Genomic DNA, 27,595 nt, shown 5'->3' with positions numbered 1-27,595 from the left:
TAATTTCCCTTTCATTACTTCAGAATTATTTAACTGTATCAAACCACTATTTTGAGTTTTGTCATTTGGGCTTCGATTTCCTAAAACATAACTTATTTTATAAACTGTTGTAAAACCCAAGTCAAACCCTAAATAAAGTAGTTAGTGGCTTAATTTATATCAAACTTAACAGAATAAATGACTAGGGAATGTTTGTCTTGTTAGAGTTCCCTTTACAAGGTTTTAAATATAAACTACTCATATATTTAGATATATAGGTATAGCCTAAGACACAGACACACGTAAGGATGCTGAATAACTCAATTAAAAGTTCCAATATAAATAATTTTGGTTAAAGTATTTTCACTTAAGAGTATTTAGGATAGGGCTTCCCTGGTGGCACAGTGGTTAAGAATCCACCTGCCAATGCAGGGGACACGGGTTCGATCCCTGGTCCGGGAAGATCCCACATGCTGCAGAGCAACTAACCCCACGCACCACAACTCATGAGCCTGCACTCTACAGTCTGTGAGCCACAACTACTGAAGCCTGCATACTCCGAGCCCGTGCTCCACAACCAGAAGCCACCACAATTAGAAGCCCGCGCACCACGACAAAGAGTAGTCCCCACTCGCTACAACTAGAGAAAGCCTGCATAGCAACGAAGACCCAACGCAGCCAAAAAAAAAAGTATTTACGATATACATAATTCAGTTGTTTTATGGTAGCTATGATTTTTTTAACAGCAAGCTCCTAATACCCACTAAAATGATAATCACTGAATTATTAAATTCCAGACTATCCAAAGACTTATCTGAATTTACCATGTACCAAATTAGTCATTTTAATTAACTACCGGAGTTCTCAGACACAACCAAACTTCAGGCTGGTCTGCTGAAGTTTTCTCCAGATGTGAAGGAGCTCCCCCCAGCTGCTTTCATAACACTTTTGTGAAATACACAAAAGAAAGATGGTTGAGTGTGATACCAGATTACAGAGGCCCAATTTGTGGTCCACCTTAAGGGTTTGGCCTTTCTCCAAAGGCAATTAGAAGTCATGAAAGCTTTTATAAAGGAGTGCCTGACAAGTTTAAAAAGATCACTAGCTATATATATAGTGTATGCAGAATTGACTGGAAGGTGGCTAAAGCAAGGACAGACACTACTTAGATTTTACACCATTCATGGTGCAAGATGATGCTTGTTGATCAGGGTAGAGGCAATAAAGATGTTTTAAACCACTGGAAAAAGACTTACTAGTTATGAATCCTTTTTGTACAAATAAGATTTGCTACATTTTAATTTTTAGAAAGAATCCCAATTAACACAACAGTGGTTATTCTTGGAGAAAGGGATTAGCATGAGAAAGACTTTCATTTTTCACTTTTCTTCTGTATTGTTAACTTTTCAAACAGCATATATATTATTGTAAGCAGGGATTTATCAGGGTGATGAGCATATTGGGCCATTTTTCCTTCTCAATACTTGTTAAAAAACTAACAGAAAACTTAAAAGTACCCAGGATTAAGCCCGTAAGGAAGTTAACACGTTAAGTGTGAATTCTTCCTTCCCTTCCTATACAGATTTCTCAAGAGGATCAGAGGTAACAGAGGTTGTGAGGGCAGGGCAGTGGGGGTAATGCAGGAGCACAATTAATCTGCCCTTTGAAACCATATTTTTAATGTTTCATCAAACTGTGTCAATACAATTTGAAGCAAATGCCAGCTGGAAGACCAGGCCCACAAATTCATAAAGGAAACAATCTTCCAAACAACAAGGAATGCCAAGGTGCTCTTCCACTCCAACTGCACTAATAGTGGCCATGATGGTGCCAGTCAGCCAGTGTTATCCATGTTACCGACTGTTTACCTGAAAAGAGAAAAACTTAGATTTCAAAACCTGTAAGGACAGAACTTTAAGGATGGAAGATGTTTAAGGTGGTTATCCAAATCTCCCTATTTTTATAGGTGAAAAAAGACTAGAAGTATGAACTGTTTTCACCCTGATGACTAGCAAACTAACAACATTTACTGCCCCCCACCCCAACTCTTCAAAAATATGCCTTTTTGACCTTGTAGGGAAATACACGACCTGTATATACGTACCACATCATCAATTTTCAGAATGCTCCGGACAGTTTCAGTTGCTAGAGTCAGTGCACTGACTGAAACCAACAGAGGCTGGACAACCAGTTCCTCAAGTATGTTGGAAATACCACCCTGCAAACCAGTACAAGTTGCTTTTAGTGTTTTTAACTGATCCATATCACCAAATACAGTTACCAGTAAACCTCAAGGCCTCTCAAACTTAGTTTTCCCTTAGTCTAGTCAAGAGTAAGATACTCTCTACTAAGCTATTCTCTACACTGTAGCTTGTGTTTCAACTAAAATTTGGAAAAATTGAATTCCAAGCCTAACTCCAAAACAACTCCTTGTAAGCATCTTTTAGTTAAAAATACCCTGGCAAAGGGCCTTCCCTGGTGGTGCAGTGGTTAAGAATCTGCCTGCCATTGCAGGGGACACGGGTTCAACCCCTGGTCCAGAAAGATCCCACATGCCAGCTCGTGCACTACAACTACTGAGCCAGCGCTCTAGACCCCGCGAGCCACAACTACTGAGCCCACGTGCTGCAACTGCTGAGGCCCGCGCGCCTAGAGCCCATGCTCTGCAATGAGAAGCCACCGCAATGAGCCCGTGCACTGCAACAAAGAATAGCCTTCACTTGCCACAACTAGAGAAAGCCCACGTGCAGCAATAAAGACCCAACACAGCCAAAAATAAATAAATAAAAAATAAATTTATTAAAAAATAAAAAGTATCCTGGCAAAAATTATGTAGATGATCATAATTATTAAAAATTATGAGATTTGGGGCTTCCCTGGTGGCACAGTGGTTGAGAGTCCGCCTGCTGATGCAGGGGACACGGGTTCGTGCCCCGGTCCGGGAGGATCCCACATGCCGCGGAGCGGCTGGGCCCGTGAGCCATGGCCGCTGAGCCTGCGCGTCCGGAGCCTGTGCTCCGCAATGGAAGAGGCCACAACAGTGAGAGGCCCGCGTACAGCAAAAAAAAAAAAAAAAAAATTATGAGATTTGTTTACTGTATACCTGAAACTAACACAATATTATAAATCAACTATACTTCAATTAAAGAAAAAAGTTATAAGATTTTAAATCATCTGATTCCCAATTCTGAATTTGGTCATGTCTGCTCTACTCTGCCTTTACATCATTCTCACTTCCCACTTTTAGGTTCCTACTGCCACTATCCTAGTCACCTTTATCCTAGGATTACTGGTGATGGTCCTAACAGGTGAACCTATCTCCATTCTTCCCTCCTTAAAATACTCTTTTCAGCACCTTAGCCTCTTGGTTAAAAAATTTTTAGTGGCTCCCAACTACTAGAATTAAAACACAAAAAAACACAAACACCCATGCCTGTCTCAACAACTCAAAGGACTCCTCATTCTAGCTTTTATCTGATCTTTCCAATCTTAAAGTCCACTGTATGACCACCATATAACCTCTGCTCTAGACAAAATGAGTAACTTCTTGGTCCCTTACCTGTAAACCACTGCTTCCCCATCTGAAACTTTTTCATTCCCTACCAACCAAGGCTGCAGCTTCATGAAACTTTCCCTAACCAGGTAGTGCCCTCCTTTGAGTTCTGTAACCATTCAAAAAATATCATCTTGGATTGTCAATTTTTTTCCATTACATATTATTTGTCTTCTCAATAAAAGGAGACATAAAACATTAATTCAAAAGGGGAAATTATTATTGTTCTATGTGTTTACCCTATACAACTACACTAGGGTGGTGCTCACAACAGCAGCAATGGTTGACTACACACCAGGCATCTTTGTAAGAACTTTCTAATTAGTAATCCATTTAATCCTCACAGGCCTATGAGGGAACTATTAATAGTCCCTGTTTTTACAACCAAGATAACTGAAGCACAGACTAAGTAACCCGCTAAAAGTTGTACAACCATTAAATGGCAGACTTAATGAACAATACTTCTCACTTAAGGCATCATCTTCATTCTCACTAGGTGGCATACATTAACCTGCAGGTCTTATACTTAAATCCAAGGTTAACTCTATTTTTAATTACAAAGCCTTTCATTCGACAATTATGAAGCTTTTAGTATTTTATAATAATCAACATTTTCTGCAGTAACTAAAGATTAAATTATTACCTTTCGGACATTAATGCCTGTAGTTTTTTCTCCTTGGGCATGCCTGTTTCTTAGTTCTGTTACTGTAGAAATGGGATTCAGGCCAGCATTTTCAGCTAGTGTAGATGGAATGACCTCCATAGCATCTGCAAAAGCACGAACGCAGTAGGATTCCATACCACTCAATGTTCGTGAGTATTCAGTTAACCGCAGGGCCAACTCTATTTCTGGAGCACCACCTCCTGCAATAAGAGCCCTGAAATTCACAAATATATTTTTAGCTTATTTTATCCAACAGAAAGCTATTTTTTAATAATAATAACTTAGTATTTTTACCTTAATAAAAATATACAAGTTTTTATGTTCAAAATGTTACATAGTAATTTAATGTTACCTCTTCTTCACTAAACAGCGAATAACACATAAGGCATCATGAATGGAACGCTCAGCTTCTTCCATCACCAATTTGTTAGAACCACGAACAACGATTGTAACTGTTTTTCCAGGGCTTGCACAGCCTGTAATCTTTAGTAAACAAACTCCTAATTAGGTATTTGAAGGATTAAAACAAATAAAATAAAACCAGACAAATAGAAGCTTAATTTTAATATTGTTACCTTGATCAGTTTGCCAGAACCATTTAAGCTGACCTCCTCAGCTAACTCAGCCGATCCCAGCATGTCAGCAGTGAACTGGTCAACATGAGCAACTGGTTTGGTTCCAATAGTCTGAGAAAGATAGTGATATCCACAAATTGAGAAGTGTGAATAGTGAACATTTTCACACATACAGATACTAAGAATAGTTTACCTTACAAATGAATTCAATGTCTTCTCTTTCAATATCCTTAACCACCATAATCTTCATTTTGTTCAGGAAATGTAACGCAAGATCACTAAGAGCATCTCTAAAATACAAAATCAGTGATTATGTCAATACTAGGTTAGAAAAAAACTTTGCTGTTCAACTCCTTTTTTACGGTTTTAGTAATTTTACTGTTGTTTAAATGGCCAATGATTTAACAAATTATTTGTGAAGGAAGATGCTTTAAACAGCTTACCAAGTTTATGACCTCAAAATTCTTAAATAAGATTTCTAATGAATATTTAAAACGTACCCCAACGACACGATTTGTAAAACACACAATAAAAATTATGTCAAAGTTTTTCTTAATACTAAATAAGTATAATTCTGATAATTAACAATCGATGCTTTATGAATTTATAAATTAAGTATGATGTAATTCAAGACTCCACAAATTTATACACTTTTACACAAATTACCTGGAATGATCCTCCTGACAACCCTTGATACTGAAGGGCAGATATTACTATCCTTGTTTTACAAATAAGCACACTGAGCTTTGAGAGCAGTTTATTCGAGGTTACTAGCTATTACATAACTTGTATTTAGAACCAGGTATTCCAACTCTTCATCAAGGTTTCTATATCAAGAGCATCCATAATACTTTCTGGCATAACATATTAATATATAGTACATGAGAATGTGTCTACCTATTAGAAGAAAACACTGAAAACAAACAAAAAAGGGATCAGTTCAAACTTTGGAGAATTCTTCCAATCCATGGACTATCCAGCATTCCCCCCAAAAGAACTTCTAAAATTTCAAGGCAAGCTATTACATGGACCTTTAAATAAATGCCTCTAAAATTTTAGCTAGCTAATTAATTTTAGACTAAAGTTAGCTTTTTACTTGATAGTGAGGATATTGGTCTAGAAGGATAACATATCCCACATTTAAATGATCATAACAGGAAGAGAACTCACTTTAGATCATTTACCAGAATACAACAATACCCTAAAATGCAGATTCATTCCAGATTTCTAGTGGTTTACCCACCTCAAGTGTTTCTTAAAAAATTGCTAGAAGGGATCCAAAATCAATTATCATTAAGAGGTGAACAAAATAAACAGCCTCACACCTTAGAATAGACTTCTGTATGAGAAGAACATTACATCCTGTTTTCTTAATTTGCTTCACTAAATTTAGAATATAGGCTCTCTCCTCTCGAAGCACTCGGTCCATCTGGACGTAGTCAGAAACTACTATTTGATTGTCCATCTGTTCAGAAAAAGGATGTATTAATAATTTGCATTTTAAGAGTCCTTAAGCAAAAAAATGACTTTTAATGAAAATATTATATATAGTATAAATTCAACCAAAATCATACAAGAAATTATATAGACATGCACAGAAAAAATTTAGAAAAAGGAATATACACAAAACTTAACTCAGGTTTTTTATTTTCATCTATACAAACTGCTGTCTTATTTTTTACAAGTACATTTTTGGTGATTATAAAACATAAGAATGGGCCTCCCTGGTGGCGCAGAGAGTCCGCCTGCCGATGCAGGGGATACGGGTTCGTGCCCCGGTCTGGGAGGATCCCATATGCCGCGGAGCGGCTGGGCCCGTGAGCCATGGCCGCTGGGCCTGCGCATCCGGAGCCTGTGCTCCGCAACGGGAGAGGCCACAACAGTGAGAGGCCCGCATACCGCAAAAAGAAAAAAAAAAAAAAAAAAAAAAAAAAAAAAAAAAACCATAAGAATGATTATCCTATTTTGTGAATGTCAGTTCTTTTCATATGAATTTACGTATTACTGAAATATCAATAATTTCAGTTGCAACCTTTTTACTCTAGGGATTGTTAAAAAAAACTGGTATGCTGAAAGGAACTACGAAGGACAAATATTGTTATACAAAGACCTACAAAACAACATTTTTATGTGGGTTAAAATCTGGGAAACAAACGACTCAACAGGAAACTTGTATGCCAACACAATGTAAAATGAGAGCAAACCTGAATGAGATGACAAAGATCAACCACTCCTTCAGGGGATGGTACTTATGACTGATAGATATGGGAATAATAAAAAATCAAGTTTTTCGGAGTATGGGTAATAAACTGGTTTTAAAGTTCCATTGTGCCGACATAAAGACAAAAGATCTGCCTGCTAGGGAAGGATGGGTGAAGGTTTCTGTTCTCAGAAAGCTAGAAAGAATCTGCAAAGTCCATTTATACTATCACTTTCACATAACCTATTTTTATTGTTTCACAGACATCGCTATCATTATTTGTCTTCATTTGTGAAGTGAACGCTCAATTTCAGTAAATAGCCAACTGAGATTATAGATTTATCATGTGTGGCATCCAACATTTTCTACTTTTATCTAAATTTTACTAATTATTTTTAGATCCTTGCTTTTTATCACTAGTATCAGCACTTTCTATTTTTATAAAAAGAAAAGTTTCATTATTAGAAAGTCAAACACCTAAGGAATCATTTCATTTGGTTTTACTTACATCTGTTTTGGGAGCAGATAAGCAGAACTGAATAAGCCCAATCTTGGCCTTTTCAACCCTGGTTATACCAGAATTTGCCACCTTTTGAGTAAGAACCAGACCTTCCACCAACTCACAGTCATCAATTGTCCCACTAAGAAAAAAGAAAATGAAATAGTTATGAAGGAGGGGCAGAAACCTGCAAGTTTAATAGATTGCTAACAGATTAAAAATCATCAGTCTGATAAAATGTGCTTCAGCCTCACTCACATTTATTAGTGCCCCATTCCTGAACCTCTCCGGTCACACCACTGCCCTGCCATCATTAGGGAATATAAACAAATTCTTGAAATTCCCACATTAACACAAGTTGTCATGAAAACAAAACAACAAATGTATGTGACTTTCACCTATGTACTTTTCATTTAACTTATTTATTTTTGGCAAGAGCTTATGTTTAATTTCAAAATTAATTTTTATTAAAGTTATAATTAGAGATGCTTACCCAAGTTTCTTAACTATTTTAACATCTCTAAGATCTACACTAGTAGCTGTGGCTGGGTCAATCACTTTCATCACTGCATTTACAGTCATTGGAGAAAGGAGACTTGAATATTGAGAGACAACCTAGAATTATTAAAAAAGAAAATAAAGTCAGTGTTGTAACACAAAATGTCCTAGTTTTTTAATGACAAAGATATTCAAGAAGTAATGTCAATCATTTATTTGGCTGGGGTGGAGAGCATATGAGAAAACATTCCATATAAACTGTCTTTTCCACTCAGGTTTGTCAGTCACCATATAAAAACATATGCCTGTGTTCCTCTTTTATTAATATAGTAGTCAGGACTAGATTACTAGTAATTCTACAGGAAATCCAAAAGAACAAATTAATTTTATGCTGAGGTTTCCTATCTAAAATGAATTTATGATCAGATGTTATATATGTGCACCCCTATTACTGAGGGGCTGACAAAAATAGCTAATGGTTAACATTTATTGAGCACATATTATATGTCAGGCAGTGGTTTTAACACTGTACATTCATATATTCATTCAACCTTCAGACGAAAAATCTGAAACAGCTTAATTAAATGGAGCCAGCATTAAACCCAAGCAGTCTAGGTTCTATGACCAATGCTTGTAACCACTATGATATTCTGTCTATATTAGTTCTGGGGACATTTATCAATAATATTACTTAATATCACTAATACTATCTAGCTTTCCACTTAATATACAAATAACGCTGATGAAAAGGAAAAAGAACGGGGTGGGGGTGTGACACACAACAGAAAACAGGTGACATGAGTTCCCAAGAAATTTAAACTAACATCACTTCTTTAAGTTTGATAAGAAAAGCAACATAGATATTAGTAAGAGATGGACCATGATGGGCAGCCCTACCTTGGGTTCAAATCACAGCTCTACCTCTTATTAGTGGGTCTTGGGTAAGTTATATAACTTCACTAGACCTCTTTTCCCATCTGTAAAATGAGGATACTACAACTTACCTGAAAGCCTTGAAGGAGTAAATTTTACTGGAACTAATTCAGTTACACAAATTAGCTACCTAGTCACTCTTTAGAGTTAACGTTTATGAACTGTACAGCATCAAAAATCAGTGTAGGGACTTCCCTGGTGGCGCAGTGGTTAACTGAGCCCACGTGCTGCAATTATTGAAGCCTACGTGCCTAGAGCCTGCGCTCCTCAACAAGAGAAGCCACTGTAATGAGAAGCCCGCGCACTGCAACGAAGAGTAGACCCTGCTCACCGCAACTAGATAAAGCCTGCACGCAGCAATGACAACCCAACGCAAAATAAATAAATAAAAATAAAAGTCGCAGTTGTGCTTCTTAATGAACTGTAAACTGTAATTTTACAATGATCCCATAGTGCTTGTCTCACCTTTGAGTTCAGTGAAGTGGCTGCACTATTTAACAAAGTTTCTCTGTCACTCAGTTCCACAGGTCGAGACATGTCAGTCAAGATTTCAATACCCTTTTCCAAAGCCTTCTGGAATGACTCAGAAATGATGGTGGGATGAATCCCTGCCATTTGTGAAAGGTTAGTTATTTAATTGTAACAGATAAACTTCATATTTGATATGACTTAAAATTTCTCTGTTCATTAAAATTTCAAAGTAGTCAAATTTTAAATTAATCTTAAATAATAATGGTTTGAATAACCTTAACAACTAATATGTCTAATAATTTATTTCCATTTAATTTGGAATAAATCGATTACATACTATGATATTTAAGACTAAAACCAATTTTTCACTTTTCAAAACTCTACAAATCTACATAATAATTAGAATAAGTGACTGGGGAGTCACTATGACATTTAGGCACCATTTACCAAAGCAGGAACCCATACTTTCTCTCCTAAATCACAGTTCTCATCTATATCTTAAGTTTAGTACACCACCAACCAGTCATTTTTGAAAAGGAAAATTTTAACAAGTTCCATTCAAAAGGAAACCTAGCCAAAACAAATAAAACAAGAACAAACAACCCCCCCCAAACCAAATCCAGAGCAAAAAGAAAAAAATTTCTAATTCATATGGTAAATATAGCAAAATGTAATCTAAAAATTCCTGCTTAGAAAATTCTGCTTCAAATTAAATTGTAAATCTCATATTACTTAATATTTTTTTGCCTTTATTCAGTAATAAAGCATGTCCTATGTCCTACCCACCTTTCTGAAGAAGCTTGGTACAGGAATCTAAGAGAGAGCCAGCAATAATGACCACTGATGTCGTGCCATCTCCCGCTTCTATATCCTGAGCCTTAGATAGCTCCACCAGCTAAGTGAACAGAACAAGTCAAGTTGCTCAATGAGAATGAGACCCAGTAACATCTAATTCAAATATAACATCAATGACCTTCACCACGAGGTTCACATATAGAATTTGATTATTATCAACACTGTAAGATTCAATATACTTGACTTCTGATTCGCTGTCCACCTTGGTCTCATTTAAAAATGACGACCTTGGGGCTTCCCTGGTGGCGCAGTGGTTGAGAGTCCGCCTGCCAACGCAGGGGACATGGGTTCGTGCCCCGGTCCGGGAAGATCCCACATGCCGCGGAGCGGCTGGGCCCGTGAGCCATGGCTGCTGAGCCTGCGCGTCCGGAGCCTGTGCTCCGTAACAGGAGAGGCCCCAACAGTGAGAGGCCCGCGTACCGCAAAAAAAAAAATAAAAATAAATAAAAATAAAAATGATGACCTATATAGTTGTGGCATGCAAAATTCTACTTACATACTTTCTAACAAGCTATATTATGATTTCCAGTTCAGACTAAGGGTTGTAAATTTCTTCTTCCCAGTACTTAAGAGAACTATGGGTACCCTGTAGACTCAGAAGCTATGAAATGCAGCATTCAGATGAGAGAATATTGTCAGTTTGAAATCCCTGGCCAAGTTTATCTAAACTGACCCTGCATGAAGCATAATCTGATTCATTTTCAGTCATCTTTAACTAATTAAAAGAGACTTTTTAACAGATAGGAACTTTTAAGGAATTTGTTTTTGCTGATATGGTGACTTCTCACTTGACACTGCAATCACCATTATGATCTGTAGTTGAATTAGAAACTGTTTTTAAAAATAAATGTCAGTGCAAGTTTAAACACAATATTTATTTTGCAAACAGTTAAAATTATTTTGCTCTCTTTCAGTTAACACCCATTGAACTAATAATTTGTACAATTTCATGTTTTTCTCTCTTCCTTCCTCATGTGTGGCACATTGCTGTGAACAAAGACAAGATTCATGTTTTATTACAACTTGCAATGGAGAACATGCTAGACATACAACGTATCCTAAAGATATGCATGTTTAGCATAAAAAAGGAAATATTTTCACCATGTTTTAAGCAATATCATGTGATCAAATAAAAAAATTTAACTGTTTACCAAATATCAAACAACACACTTAAAAACCCCCCACAAAACCCTCACCTAAAAATTATACTTACCATTCTGGCTGCTGGATGTAACACCTGCATTTGTTTCAGAATGGTGGCACCATCATTTGTAATGGTCACATCACCTTTTCCATCTTGAATCTACAAAGTTTGTTATTTTTAAAAGAAAGTTATATTTCAAAAATTTTGTTTTCTTCATCCAGTATTAATGTGAAATCCTAAAAGCTCTACTAATTTTAACACTTCTTGTACAGAAGTTAACTTATGTTTGCATATTGTTTAATTTCAAATTGTTTTCCCTTACATTGGTATAATGATTTAAGAATATGCAGTAATAGTCCAGCTTTGCAAATGAAATAGCTGGGTTTTTTCCTACTTAAAAGTGAAGTAACTGAGACACCAAAAAAGGGATGGAAATGATATTATGAAGAATCATTATCATAAACAAAATATGAATTATAGTTAGGTCCCATTCATCCCAAAGTAATCTATCCCTTTCTGAACTCTCAAAGCCTTTCTAACACTTTACTTTTTAAACAGCACATCTTAACCCTCTATAGAGCGCTTGCAGTATGAACAGCAGCACTCAGTAAGTAATGAATGATTGAGCCTTTTACCATTTTATCCATTCCTTTCGGTCCAAGGCTTGTTCTAATAGCATCAGCAACGGCTGTAAACAGAAGAAAAAAAGAAATCAAGACTCTTTAAAGAGCATTTCTACCCTCAAATAATCATTTTCGACTTATTAGAATATGGTGGACAATTCACCATGTTCACTAAAGAAAATTCAATGTCATTAATAATAATCTACTGGAAACAGTAATTATTTTACTCCTTTAATTGTACGACACTTCAATTTTTGTTGTTACTATCACTATATATAGCACTTGTACTCTGCATGTGGTAAAATAAATTTTGATGGTTCACCTAATCTTCCTTTAAGTATCAAAATGGTATAACCTACTTATGCGCTCTGAATGAGGACTATATTATTCTCTCCATTCCTTAAAACAAGCCACAATAATAGGACAACTATATAATTTGCTTATTTGTTTACTCTGTCTCTCTAAACTATAGTGTAATTTCTGAGGGCAAAGATTTTTGTTTACTAATGTGAAGCTGGTATATGGATAGACCACAGTTTAAAAAACAGTAACAAAAACCCTCTTTGAACCCCAAACCAAATCAAACAAAAACCCCACAAAAAAACAAAACCTTAACTAAAAAACCAAATCTAAAATCATAGTATTTTTTTGTGGGGGGGTGGTACGCGGGCCTCTCACTGTTGTGGCCTCTCCCGTTGCGGAGCACAGGCTCCAGACGCGCAGGCTCAGCAGCCATGGCTCACGGGCCCAGCCGTTCCGCGGCATGTGGGATCTTCCCAGACCGGGGCACGAACCTGTGTCCCCTGCATCGGCAGGCAGACTCTCAACCACTGCGCCACCAGGGAAGCCCTAAAATCACAGTATTTAAAAAAAAATTTATTTTAAATATTTTGGCCACGCTGTGTGGCATGCAGGATCTTAGTTCTCTGAGCAGGGATCGAACCTGTGCTCCCTGCAGTGGGAGCACGGAATCTTAACCACTGGACCATCAGGGAAGTCCCTAAAATCATAGTCTTTAGTCATCATTAGTATGTTATGAACCATCTCTGGACATATAGTCTACCACTCCATTCTTCTTATTACTTGTCCATGAGCATGTTTCTATTTTATTGATCCACTTATTATTTTCTAAGAGAAATTGTAATTGATGTACTTGATACCCTTTACTGCGACAGGTCCAGGACAAACGATTAAATCTCCCCACCTTTTTTTTTTTTTAAAGATTTAATTTTATTTATTTTTGGCTTATTTATTTTTGGCTACTTTGGGTTTTCATCGCTGCACGTGGGCTATCTCTAGTTGTGGCGAGCGAGGGCCACACTTTGCTGTGGTGTGCGGGCTTCTTGTTGTGGTGGCTTCTCTTTGTTGCAGAGCATGGGCTCTAGGTGAGTGGGCTCAGTAGCTGTGGCGCACAGGCTTAGTTGCTCCGCAGCATGTGGGATCTTCCCGGACCAGGGATTGAACCCGTGTCCCCTGCGCTGGCAGATGGATTCTTAACCACTGCGCCACCAGGGAAGTCCGCCTTCCCCTTTCTCATATACCATTTCACCCCATATACAAAGGGCTAAAATAGTGCCCTATTTTTGTGTACTCCACAACTAGCATAATGCTTCCCCTTAACTGTGTAAATACATAACCTGGACTTCCTTGGTGGTGCAGTGGTAAAGAATCCAGCTGCCAACGCAGGGGAAATGGGTTCTATCCCTGGTCCAGGAAGATCCCACATGCCATGGAGCAACTAAGCCCGTGCACCACAACTACTGAAGCCCGCACACCCTAGAGCCTGCTCACCCCAACTACTGAAGCCCGCGCACCTAGAGCCCGTGCTCTGCAACAAAGACAAGCCACCGCAATGAGAAGCCTGCGCAACGCAATGAAGAGTAGCCCTGGCTCGCTGCAACTAGAGAAAAGCCAGAAAAGCCTGCGCACAGCAATGAAGACCCAATGCATCCAAAACAAAAAATAATAGTAATAATTAAAAAAAATACATAATCTTAAAGAGGGTAAGAGAAAATATTTGGTATAGTTTAAGAATTATATTCTACTTAATTATTTCATAATTTGGGGCTGCATTTCCTAATTATTCAGCCATCCCTACCCTTTCAGGTGATTTTAGTGGACCCACATGGCCACAATTCTACAAGCAGACCAATTCATTTTAAGAATGTGCCCTTATATTCATCTATGTGAAGACTCCAGAAAGACACATTGTGCAAAAAATAAAAAATTCTAGACTGATCACCTCTCTCAAAGTGTTTGAAGTTTAACATACTGTGTAGTACACAATTATATGTTAAATGACTCGTGCTGAATAGTACTAAACGACCACTACTACTTTTGTGTGTGTGGTTTTGATATCATCAACCAATGGTACTTAATATACTTTTTGGTTATTAGCAAAATAAAAAACTGGCTCCATGAAGTACACTAAAGATGCATCCGGCAAAAGCTTTTCTCAACCAGTTTGTAGGGTTTTGCCTGACTTGGACAGACTACGAGTGGACAGACTACGAGTGGCCCTTTGTTCCAGGAGCTCTCCTCATTTAAGATGTAAGGGTCATGTTATTAGGTAAATAGATGGCCTTTTCTTCCTATATGCATACCTCCCTTGTCCAGTTTTAATTCTCTGTGCCCTGATGTTTCAAAAGCTACCAAAGTAAACGTCCCATCTTGTATCCTCCTTGTTTGTTGAAAATCTACCATATTATATAGCATTCTTGCCCACCCCCCTCCAACAGCCCCAGAATTGATCTAACATCTTGCTTCTAATGTAATAAATCTAAGCTTCAACTATGCTCCCTAGATAACTATCCACCAACTTTTATTTCCAGGTAAATATTCTCTCTTGAACTTCCAAATGACTCCTAAATTTACCCATCTGGTCACTCTGACCTCCTCAACTCATTTAGGCTCAAACGAGAACCTATTCTTTCTTCTTCCACCATCCTCCCTTCAGTGCACCTGTTTCTTTCAGCAGCAGCATCCCACCCTCAGTCACCTAGACAAATAACCTCAAATATTTGTAAGGCTGTACTTTATATACATCTGGCTCTTCATATGCTTTCTCACTTAATCCTCACAGCAACCCTCCAAATTAGGTACTATCTCACTACACTGAAGAACAATCTGTAGCTGCGCGAGTTGTTTTAAACCCTTTCCAAGACACCAGGCCCTTCCAGATTCGGACCGACTTTACCTTTCCGATCTCACCTCTCATTTCTTCATGCACCTTATGCTCTAACCCGAATGAAATACTCACTGTAGCCAGTACACATAACGGCAAGATCTCTAAGCATTTGTTCTCACTTTTCCTTCCAGACTCTTCCATCTCAACCCGGCTTATCTTAATCCTCACAACTCCCTTTTTTTTTTTTTTAAAAAAAGGGCAACTTTCCCTCCCCGATTTTATAAGTAAGGAAACCTTGGTTAAAGGTCACAAAGCCACGAAGTAAGGTAACTGAATGAAACCCAGGACTTCTTAAATTCCACCAAAGGCCAAACTGTTCTCCAGTTGCTCATTGCACGTGCAGAGAGGACATCAAAGCACAATGCAGCTTCATAATTATTCTCAAACAAGATGGGTCGGTTGGTTCCCCACATCCCAGTACAATGGGCCCCGCCCCAATCTAAGGCGCAGAGAGTTTACCCGAATTCGTTTCAATAGCTGTACCGAAAGAAGTTTTTAAATAAGAACAAGAAAACTAAAAAGTCCTGTTCAAACATTCTACCAGTGGACCGCTGCATGCGGGCTTCGGCCCTTTTTTTTTTTTCCCTGTACGCGGGCCTCTCACTGTCGCGGCCTCTCCCGTTGCGGAGCACAGGCTCCGGACGCGCAGGCTCAGCGGCCATGGCTTACGGGCCCAGCCGCTCCGCGGCATGTGGGATCTTCTCGGACCGGGGCACGAACCCGTGTCCCCTACATCGGCAGGCGGACTCTCAACCACTGCGCCACCAGGGAAGCCCGGCCCCTTTCTTAAATAGGATGAATGAATGCAGCACGGCCCGGCATGAAAAATTATGGGCGTCTAAGACGCAGAATGGGGCAAGTCCAAAGGCCTCCATACTCGGGGTCGGAAATCATGGGCAGAGAACAGACAGGAGGATCCCTGCACTGAGCTTATTCTACGGGAAGCCACAGGGGATCATCTGAAGGAACAGAGAACGAATCATGCCCATCCAAGACTGGGAGTGAGCATGCACAGCTAAGCCCGGAGGGCCACGGCTTAGGCCGGGCAGCGATACCTTTGGCCGCGGAGATGTTGCTGAAGCGGATCTGGGCCGGCTTATCGCGGTCCTGATAGGCGCTCTTCCCGCGGCCGCCGGCAGCCCCGGCGGGCGGCCCGCTCCGGGGGGCTACGTTCTCCGGCATGGCAAGCTTGGACGGGTCTGCGTGAGCTCTGGAAGGACAGATGGACGCGGATTCCGGCTGGCCCGGGACTAAAGGTAAACGCCCACCGCCTTCTCGAAGCTTCCAGAGAGCGACGCCGGCGCCGGGAGGAGGAGGCGGGGAAAGGGGCCTCCCTGGAGGCCCGGCGCCGCCGTGACGTAAAGGCTGCCCGCTGCATGCCGGGTGCGGGGGTCGCGCCGCGGATCTTGGGGCTGTTGGGAGCTGTTGGCCTGCGGCCTAGTGGGCGGTGGGCGGGCTCCTGGGAGGCAGAAAGGACCGCCTGCGATTGTAAAGGCTGGTGTTGGGACATCACATCTCCTTGACCCTGAGGTCCCTTCTGTTAACTCAAGCTGCACCTGTCCGCTAGGTGTTGTAGCCAACGGGAGTTACTCCTGTGTGGGTGGGGCAGGGCTGAGTCGGTTTTTACTGGCGGTAGACGTGTATTTTATTCAGTTTTATATATTTTGAAAGCGAGTTGGAAGAGAGGTTGGCAGGGGTGAGTTCTTTTTCCCCCTTTCTTGTTTTAATTGAGGTATAGTTGATTTACAACATTGTATTAGTCTCAGGTGTACAACTCAGTGATTAAAATTTTTCATGGATTATACTCCGTTTAAAGTTATTATAGGGAATTCCCTGGTGTTCCAGTGGTTAGGACTCAGTGGTTCCACTTGAGGGGGCACGGGTTACATCCCTATTCTGGGAACTGAGAACCTGCAAGCCGTGTGGCGCAGACAAAAAAAAAAAAGTTATAAAATATTGACTATATTTCCCGGGCTGTATAATACATATATCCCTGTAGCTTATTTATTTTATACGTCCTAGCTTCTACCTCTTAATCCCCTATCCCTGTTTTGCCTCTCCCCCCCTTCCCTGTCTCCACTGGTAAACACTAGTTTTTTTAAATTATGTATCTGTGAGTCTGTTTTTCTTGTTATATTCATTCATTTGTTTTCGTTTTTAGATTCCACATATAAGTGATAACATATAGTATTTGTCTTTCTCTGACTCATTTCACTTACCATAATATCCTCTAGGTCCATGCATGTTGTTGCAGATGGCAGAATTTCATTCTTCCTATGGCTGGGTAGTATTCCATTGTGTGTATATACCACATCTTCTTAATCCATTCATCTGTTGATGGACACTTACGTTGCTTCCATATATATATATTTTTTGAATTTTTTTTAAAGAATATTTATTTATTTATTTTTGGCTATATTGGGTCTTCGTTGCTGCACGCGGGCTTTCTCCAGTTGCGGGAGCTGGGGCTACTCTTCGTTGCAGTGCGCCGGCTTCCACTGCGGTGGCTTCTCTTGTTGCGGAGCACGGGCTCTAGGTGCGGGGGCTTCCGGGCTTCCGTAGTTGTGGCTCATGGGCTCTAGAGTGCAGACTCAGTAGTCGTGGCGCACCGGCTTCGCAGCTTGTGGGATCTTCCCGGATCAGGGCTCGAACCCGTGTCCCCTGCATTGGCAGGCGGATTCTTAAGCACTGTGCCACCAGGGAATTCCGCCCGATATCTTGACTAATGTAAATATTGCTGCTATGAGCATTGGGGTGCATGTATCTTTTGGAATTAGTGTCTTCATTTTCTTCAGATACATGCGGAGAAATGGAATTGCTGAGTCATGTGGTAGTTCTATTTTTAGTCTTTTGAGAAACCTCAGTGCAGTCTTCCACAGTGGCTGCACCAATTTACATTCTCACCAACATGCCTGCCAATATTTGTGTTCTTTTTGATGCTAGCCATTCTGACAGGTGTGAGGTGATAGCTCATTGTGGTTTTGATTTGCATTTCTCTGATGATTTGCGATGTTGCGCATCTTTTCACAAGAAGAATGTCGTCTATTCAGGTCTTCCGCCCATTTTTAAATTGGGTTCCTTTTTTTTGGTACTATAATTTTGGATATTAACCCCATATTGGTCATATCATATCATTTGCAAATATTTTCTTCCGTTCAATAGATCGTCTTTTCATTTTGTCAATGGTTTCCTTTGCTGTGCAAAAAAGCTTTTAAGTTTAATTAGGTCCCATTTGTTTATTTTTGCTTTTGTTTCCTTGTGACTGCTTTTCTTTGATTTAGATGTTGGAGTTGGTTGTTGAATATTGATTGATACTAGGTGGTAGTTAGAAATTTAAATATACACTGGCTAAATACCAGAGAATCTTAAAAGTTTTGGACCTGTGATTGCCTACCAAATCAGGACTGCCTGTCCAGTTAGTACAGTGCCTTAGTTTTACAGTATTTTCTCCTGCATAACATAGCCAATGACTCTTAGGGAGCCTGAACATTTTCATAACAATCATTTAGTTCAGTTATGTGCTAGTTGCAGTGCTAAACCCTTTACACGTTTCATTTCATTTAATACTCTCAACAATCCTATGAAGTAGGTGTCTGTCTTTTTTGGTAGGAGGTAAGGGAACGAAGCACAGGGAGAACTGAAGCCCAAGGTAAACTTGTAAATAAATGGAAGAAGTATTCCAATAGAGCAACGACTTCAGAGGCCATGAGCTAAACTGCTGGGCTTTTTTTACTTCTATATTTTAATATGAAAATAATGCAGGTGAGGTTCTTTCGATATTCATTCACAAATAGTTACTTAGCATCCATAAAATGATGGATGCCTGGGATAAGTTCAAGGACAATTGTTCATAGTACTTAATCCTGTGATCCTTAGGAGCTTTTACACTCAGTCAGGTTACTGGCCGTAGAAGATGAAGCTTCTTAGGTGCTCTGAGATCCATAAGTCTAGTGCTGATTTCTCTTTAAAGGAGCAGATTACTTCTATGCAGCCCACAAACATGCTATGATTATTTGTTAAAACAACTGGTGTAGTATGATGGAAACAAGTGTGATGATGATGGAAATAGCATTAATTTGGGGGCTCAAAGTTCTGGCTTGAGTTCCACTTCTGCTACGTATTAGCTATGTAATCTTGGGTGAGTCATTTAAGTTCTCTGGGTCTCATTTTCCTCACCTATAAAATAGGAGGGTTGAATTAGATGGCTTCTAAAGGCTTATTAAACTACTAGTTTTATCAGTGTGAGGAGTAGACGTGTCAGAAAGGACAAAGCAGAATTTGGAATATGCCATTATTGGCTTTTGGGGACAGTCTCCATAGGTATGACAATTGCTTTAATTATCTGAGAGGTTTCAAGTTATAAATACATATTTTTCTTTTTCTGTGACAACTGATATTGGAATTATTTTTCTTCCTAGGATTAAGCAATAATAAATGCTGAACATTTGATTGCTTAAAAGTATTGATGTACACTAATTCTCCATTAGAATGGGATTTCAATAAGTATTAAAACATACAACTTTTGTAGGATACTTTATAGATACAAAGCACTGTTGCTAGTGAAGGATAGACATGTTGGAAAAATTCCTATTGTATCAGATCCAAGCAGAGTTAAGACAGATGTGGGAATGTTGGCAATAACAGTAGCCTTATAGAAGTTCTCTAATGATTTGTAAAATAGTTTTTATAAAACAATAATATTTGGCCAACCATCCAATTGAGGGTTCTCCTCTCTAGGATGGATGTTGAACCATGTGCTAAGCCCTCAATAATAAGACTGAGCCAGGCACCATTTTGGATTGGAAAAGGAGGCAGGAACGTGTTTAACTTTTCTCTCTTAGGTTTTCACTCCATCTTAAAGACAATTTTTTAATTGTTATTTTTATTATCCATATTTCTTCCCTTCCGAATCAGTTTATGTTGTTGAGACCACCATTAAGCTCTGTTTTCCTAAACCATATTGTCTGCATCATTCTTTTTTAAAGTTTGGCTTGCAATATGTTAACATGAAGCAGGGGCCTGTTTTCCTTAAATACATTTTGATTTTTCTAATTTTCTCTGAAAGGTTTCTAGTTCACATTTTTATCACTTTCTAACCCTCCCAATTATAAGATTACTATCTGAAAATGGGAGAAGGAAAAGCCCAAGGGGGGTGCTGGAAAACTTAGAAGTTTTGTGATCTATTATAAGTAAACAAGTAACCAGATGTCCTATCTAAAAACAGAAGTGAACTAGTATTTAATTATGGTAGTACTATCCAGAGCCATAGAAGTTGCAAATTTGTGGACAAAATAGATGACTGTTATTTTGGAGGTCTAGGGTGTGGAGGGACACAACACAAAAAGAGAGGCAGCAGACACTAGATACCTCTGATGGAACATGAAACAAGCTGAACCTGAGTCTGATCAAGTTCCTAGATCTAACTACAAATTTACAGATTTGTAGGACATACAAGGATACAAGAATATATTTTTAAAAAATGATACCAGGAGGGTATAATCAATAAAATCTAAATCATGGGAAACTCAGTAGGACAAATGACCTACAAACGAATTGCAAGAAAATGAAAACAAAAAACAATGAAGTTGGAAGGGGAACCTATAGGTAATTGCATTTGGCTAGCTAATCAACTACTTAAATATTCAGACAAACAGTTAAAAAATATGAAGTTTGTAAGACAGAAATTTGAATACTGATTGATATTCAATGATTGATTATTAAGAAAGTATTTTTTACACGTAGAATATGGAAAAATGTATTATGGTTTTTTTAAAGAGCCTTTATCTTTTTTTTTTTTTTTTTTTTTTTTTTTTTTTTTTGCGATACGCGGGCCTCTCACTGTTGTGGCCTCTCCCGCTGCGGAGCACAGGCTCCGGACGCGCAGGCCCAGCGGCCATGGCTCACGGGCCCAGCCGCTCCGCGGCATATGGGATCCTCCCAGACCGGGGCACGAACCCGTATCCCCTGCATCGGCAGGCGGACTCTCAACCACTGCGCCACCAGGGAGGCCCCAGAGCCTTTATCTTTTAAGAGAAGCATACTGAAATATTTACAGATAAACTGCTATGATATCTGGGATTGTCCAAATAAAAGAGAAGGGTGAAGTGGTTGGGAGTAGAAAGGAAACAAGATAAGCAGTGTGTTGGTATTCATTGAAGTTGGTGATGGGGACATGGGAGCTCATTATACTATTGTTTATACCTTTTATGTGTTTGAAATTTTCCATGAGAAAATGTTTTTAAAAAATGTTTGGCTATTCAAAAAGAAAACAAGACTAGATTTCTCCATGTATTTTCCATCTTTCTAAATTCAATCCCATTTAAATCTTTGAGTCTGAATTTGAATTAAAATACTTTAAAATGCAGAATGAGAGTTTTGTTCTGTGGCAGTTTCATTCCAAATGCTTGCTGTGATAGTTATCTTGATTAACACAGCTCATTAAAGGATAAAATAACACACAAGATACATAGAGAGGTAGCCCACAGATAAATGAGCCCCCGTATGCTCTGAACCATCACTTACTCTGTCACCTAAACCAGAAACCTGGGAGTCATTCCTTTCCCTCTTCCCTCATCCAAACTCTGCTAATTTTACCTCCTTTATGTCAAAAAATCCATCTCATATTCTCCATTCTAAGTGCAGCTCTCTTGGATCCGACCCACATCATCATCAATTTGATTACTGTGATGGTCTAGCTTTTGGCCTCCCTTGCTCCTTCAGTTCATTGCCACATCACTACCACAAAGGAATCTTAAAAGCTCAAATCTGATCTTGTTATTACTCTTCTGCTTAAAACCTTTCAGTCACTCTTCAAGGACCAGATATAAAAATCGCATTACATGTAAACTTTCCATCTCTATGACTGAGGCCCTGTCTATCTTTCCAGGTTTATTATCCTAGGATCCTGGTTCCACTTTGCTACTGTAGGGGAGGAAGCTATATCTTTTTCTTTCTACCCTTCTAGGTGCTTGGCTGGGGCTCTGTAACAAAAGACAGATAACAAGAGAAAAGCATACAGATTTATTTAATGTAAGTTTTATGTGGCAGGAGAGCCTTGATAAGGAAATTAAGACTTGAAGAAGTGGTTAAAACTGAGTGTTGCTGTGATTTGATGAAGAGTGGAAAGTTGTGGGAAAATGTGATGGGACAAATGATATGAGCTAAGGGTAGTCAACTGGGAAAACTTAGTAAAGCCTGTTCTTCCCTCTGTCTTTGGAGATAAGAGTGCTCTGGGTATAGGGAGGGTACCTCTCACATGAGGGTCTTATGAACTGTTTCAGGGGAGAAGGGGGAAGTCAGAGAATCCTTCTTGCACCTGTCGTTTCTCAAGTTCCTTCAAATATTCAATATGCCAAGGTGCCATATTTTGGGGTAGTGTGTCCTGAATCCTACCATTACACTATGGGGTTCCTAGTGTACCTCAATACACCACTATGTTTTGTGCTTGCATATATAGGGACATGCTATTTCACCTGCAACATACCTGGCTATTCACATTAAGCCTTTCTTTGCCTGATTCAAACTGAGTTAATAATTATTTTCTTTCTTTCTCCACCAATTCTGATAGCTACTTCTAGGTACTAAGTAGTAACAACCCTTAGTTCATTGCATTTTAATAATTTGTTGATACAGAGGAGGCAAAAATAATTTTCCCTCCCACTTTTCTGTTCTGGCTGGGACCCCTGTATCAAAAGACAGATTAATGAGAAAAACAGAGGTTTATTAACGTGTATACGTGTATACACGTGTATACCTCATGTATACATGTGACATACCCAGGGAAAAATGAATAACTCAAAGCAGTGGCTTAGAACTCCTGTTTATATACCATCTTCAGCCAAAGACAAAGGAAAGGACCATGTCCAGGAGCTCATTTATGGAGAGATGACAGAGAAAAGCATGGTAAACAAGAGTGAGTTATCGCAGATTTAAGTCGGTGCATTCTCCATTGATAAGGGTCTAAAGTTGTCTTCTGGGATTGGTTTTTGTACTTTCTGGTGGACAGGGAAGGAGAGACACCTTTGAAAATGTATGTCCTGCTTTTAGGTGAATCGGAGAAGGGCTGTGAGCTTTCCTTGTATCTGCTTATTCTCAGTTGCCTTCAGCTCAAAAGAATCCTTATGCCAAAGTGGTATATTTCGGGGTGGCATATTCTGCTACCCTTCATTTACATATTATTTTCCTTTACCAGAATGTAAGATTTTAGAGCAGAGTGTCTTATTCATTCTGTATGCCCTGGAGCCTAGCAGAATGATTGGCACAAAGCTCTCAACCAATATCTGTTGAGTGGAGAGTGAATGGAGATTAAAGTAGAACTGGAAAAAGCAGAGGAGAGACAGGGAGCAAGGGGAGTTTATTGCAAAACTTAGGGGCCCCTGTCTTTCCACATTACTTCAGTTCACATTTTAAATTTTAACATTTTGCAGAGCTGGAAAATCTTATAAAAACATGTATTGCTGGCCTGAGACCAGACAGCCTGTAAGCCATAATAGGAGCAGTTTAATAGGGGAAGCGACTAGTTGCTTGATGAGACTTAGAATGGGAACCTATCTGACCACAATGAAAAGGAAACCTGTTTAGCAGAAGGGCGGCTAGTTAGATGCTTATAATTTCCCTTGAGCCAAGGCTCAAGGTATTTTCCTTGCTGTTGTCTCACAGCAATTAGGCAATTCTTTTAATAGGCCTGCGTCCAGGTTTATCATCTGCGAAACAGGTTGTGTTTTGAAATTTAATAAAATAAAGCTTGTGCTTTGATCCTTTTGTTTGAAACGCATTCTAAAAATGCGGCTGTTACCAGCCTTGAACAGTCACATTGGCAATAGCAGCCCCTGGTGGCACAGGGATGATTTTCTTTTATTGGTCACCTTGGTGTTTTGGAACTTGTAGGCTCAGGCAGGCCCTGTGTTAAAAAACAAAATTCAACTGAGTAAATTTTAAAAATTTTACTGGCTTTATTCAGTGATTCATGAATCAGGCAACATCCAATCTAGCAAGTAGAAAGTAGCTCCAAGGAGCTGTACAAAATGAAAGACTTTTATAGACAGAAGGGCGTGGGAACATGGAAGTTACACTAGACAAAAAAGAAGTTTGGTTATTACAAGGTCACCTTCGTTTAGCGGATGGCAGGGATCTATCAGTTTACCTAACTACTGTTGATTAGGAGATTCCGAGTTGGTAATTAAGTCTCAGTTTGGTGATGTGGAGCTTAGCGTTAAGTGACTCCATTTTGGGCCTCCTTTCTTATTTTTAACAAGTGATATGTCCAGGTATAACATATATTGGAATAAAAGTTGAATAATGATAGTGATATGCAGAATTTCCCCCTGCTTCTAATAAAAGAGCAATCTATTTATTGTAAGGATTAATTAGAACTGGGAGTACTAAGAGAGAGTTCTTAGAACCAGTGGAAAACTAGCAGGCTTCCAGAAACTTCAGAGGGGTAAATTAACCCCTAGATATTGTAGACTACATTTGGTGTGTATTTGCATTTTGGGGAGAAAATATCTGAGGCTTCTATAAGATTCTGAAAGCATCTAATTTTGTCAAAATGGTTATGAAACACTATGTAAGGTGTGTGGCTTTTCTCAGTAATGTAGAACACATGTTCTTTAAAGCTTTTCATTAAAAGAATTCTGATTTTATGACACACATCTTTTTTTAAAACTGAAATATAGTTGATTTACAGTATTGTGTTAGTTTCAGGTATATAACAAAGTGATTCAGATATATATATATATTTTTTTCCAGATTATTTTCCATTATAGGTTATTATGAGATATTGAATATGGTTCCCTGTGCTATACAGTAAATCCTTGTTGTTTATCTTTTTTTTTTTTTTTTTTTTTCGGTACGCGGGCCTCTCACTGTTGTGGCCTCTCCCGTTGCGGAGCACAGGCTCCGGACGCATAGGCTCAGCGGCCATGGCTCACGGGCCCAGCTGCTCCGCGGCATGTGGGATCTTCCCGGACCAGGGCATGAACCCGTGTCCCCTGCATCGGCAGGCGGACTCTCAACCACTGCGCCACCAGGGAAGCCCTGCTTATCTATTTTATGTATAGTAGTTTGTAGCTGTTAATCCCTTATTCCTAATTTATCTCTCCCTTCCTTTCCTCTTTGGTAACCATAAGTTTGTTTTCTATGTCTGTGGGTCTGTTCCTGTTTTGTATGTAAGTTCATTTGTATATATATATATTTTTAGATTCACATATAAGCAATACCATATGATATTTGTCTTTCTCTGTCTGGCTTACTTTCTTAGTATGATATTCTCTAGGTCCATCCGTGTTGCTGTAAATGGCAATATTTCATTTTTTATGTCTGAGTAATATTCCATTATTCCAGTAATATTCCAATATGTGTGTCTGTATACATATATATTTGTATATATATGTACGTATATATACCACATCTTCTTAAACCAATTGTCTGTTGATGGGCAGTTTATTTATTTATTTTTATTGGCTGCGCCGTGCGGCTTATGGGATCTCACTCAGTTCTCCCACCAGGGATTGAACCCGGGCCACGTCAGTGAAAGCCCAGAATCCTAACCACTAGGCCACCAGGCAACTCCTGATGGGCACTTTATCTTTTCATTAAATAACTTTTTATTACAACAATATTATATGTACACTGTAGACATTTAGAAAAATCAGGTAAGCAGAAAGAAGCAAATAAAAGCCATCTGCTCAGAGATATACTTCATAACCATGTTGGTAAATAACTTTCCAGACTTTTTTTTTAGGCGGGTTGATAGATTCAACTATATAAACCTAAGGAACATATTGCAATGTAAGTGACAAACATTAGTATTACTAATGTGTAAAGAGCTGTTAGAAATCACTGAAGTGACAAACCTCTGTAGAAGGTGGACAAGGAAATGGGAAGAAATACAAGCAGTCAATAACTATATATAAAAAAGTCCTCACGTAAAGGTGGTTGTTTAAAACAAGACAGCAGGCCCCAAATGGAGTCACTTATGCTAAACCAGCCCCACATAACCAAACCGAGAATTACAGTTTCACCTTTCCCAGAAATGGAATCTTAAACCAGCCAATCAGGAACCGCCTAATCAGCACTAGTTAGGTAATCTGCCTGATAGATCCCTGATGTCCCCTAAAGGAAGGTGACCTTGTGATAACCAACCTGCTTTTTTGTTTTGAGGTACAACTTGCTTATTCTCACTCCCTTCTGCCTATAAAAGTCTTTCATTTTGTACAGCTCCTTGGACCACCTTTCTAGCTGAGATTGAATGCTTCCCTATTCATGAATTGTTGAATAAAGCCAATAAAACCTTTACAATTTACAAAGTTGAATTTTGTTTTTTTAACAGTTCAAAAGGTACAAACTTCCATTTTTAAAATAAATAAGTCCTGGGGATGTAATGTACAGCATGTTAATTATAGTTAATAATAGTGTATTGTCTTTTTTTTTTGGCCAAGATGTGTGGCTTGTGGGATCTTAGTTCCCCAAGGCCCTCGCAGTGAAAGCGAGGAGTCCTAACCGCTGGACTGCCAGGGAATTCCTGAAAGTTGCTAAGAGAGTTAATCTTAAAAGCTGTCACCACAAGGAAAAAAAAATATAGCTGTGTGGTGATGGATGTTAACTAGACTTATTGTAGCAATCATTTTGCAATATATACAAATATGGAATCATTATGCTGTACACTTGAAACTAACATAATGTTATATTGTCAATTATATAAATTTTAAAAATCACTCTCAAAATTTAAGAAATACATATTAAAACAATAAGATAGTATTTCTCATGTATCAAATAGCAAAGATTCTAAAGAATAATACCAGTCAGTGTTAGTAAGGTTTCATGGAAATAAATGGGTACAGCCTTTCTGGTGGGTAATTTGGAAGTCATGTACTTAATAATGCTTTCTATCCACTCACCACCCTTATATTACTTTTTCCCTTACATGGACCATTCTCTGCAACACCTGTAGGCACACTTAACAGGATGTATAGTTTATCTCTAGGTTTGTTTTTCTTAGCATTCTGAAAGCATCTCTGAATTTGCTTTTTAGAAAATTAATTCCTTTAGGGAAAGAAATATCATATCTTTTCTAGTATAAAGAATACCTCCTGGGCTTCCCTGGTGGCGCAGTGGTTGAGAGTCCGCCTGCCGATGCAGGGGATGCGGGTTCGTGCCCCGGTCTGGGAAGATCCCACATGACACGGAGCAGCTAGGCCCGTGAGCCATGGCCGCTGAGCCTGCGCGTCCGGAGCTTGTGCTCTGCAATGGGAGAGGCCACAACAGTGAGAGGCCCGCATACCGCAAAAAAAAAAAAAAAAAAAAAAGAATACCTCCTGACTTCAGGCAAATGCTGGATAAATATTAGTTAAAGTAGTCTAGATCAGTGATTCTCAGCAGCATGGCACTACTTCAAAAGGGGTATTTCAGTTTTCA

The 27,595-nt window shown here is 39.0% G+C and overlaps 1 protein-coding gene across 1 annotated transcript; it reads right to left on the bottom strand.

The window, feature by feature from the left end:
• Nucleotides 1-1,636: 1,636 nt before the first annotated feature.
• CCT4 (chaperonin containing TCP1 subunit 4) lies at nt 1,637-16,508 on the bottom strand. The gene is made up of 14 exons (XM_081254816.1): nt 16,237-16,508; nt 12,007-12,059; nt 11,441-11,530; nt 10,159-10,267; nt 9,367-9,509; nt 7,964-8,085; nt 7,480-7,612; nt 6,097-6,236; nt 4,965-5,061; nt 4,772-4,882; nt 4,549-4,679; nt 4,176-4,410; nt 2,084-2,197; nt 1,637-1,847 (listed from the first exon to the last, which is right to left on the bottom strand). The coding sequence occupies exons 1-14, from the start codon at nt 16,361-16,363 to the stop codon at nt 1,833-1,835; spliced, it is 1,620 nt and encodes a 539-aa protein (XP_081110942.1). The 5' UTR covers nt 16,364-16,508; the 3' UTR covers nt 1,637-1,832.
• Nucleotides 16,509-27,595: the final 11,087 nt, after the last annotated feature.

The sequence above is a fragment of the Mesoplodon bidens genome (assembly GCF_964165515.1).
Source record: "Mesoplodon bidens genome assembly, chromosome: 14".
In the NCBI taxonomy this organism is placed as follows: Eukaryota; Metazoa; Chordata; class Mammalia; order Artiodactyla; family Ziphiidae; genus Mesoplodon; species Mesoplodon bidens.
This window is presented reverse-complemented; position numbering and strand designations above follow the sequence as displayed.

What these genes read in the sequence shown, in the direction of transcription:
- CCT4 (XM_081254816.1), bottom strand. Translation starts at nt 16,363, where the DNA reads ATGCCGGAGAACGTAGCCCCCCGGAGCGGGCCGCCCGCCGGGGCTGCC. An exon ending in CAACATCTCCGCGGCCAAAG is followed by an intron (nt 12,060 to 16,236) that starts GTATCGCTGCCC and finishes TTCTGTTTACAG; the next exon opens with CCGTTGCTGATGCTATTAGA. An exon ending in AAAATAGTTAAGAAACTTGG is followed by an intron (nt 7,613 to 7,963) that starts GTAAGCATCTCT and finishes CTTTTTTCTTAG; the next exon opens with TGGGACAATTGATGACTGTG.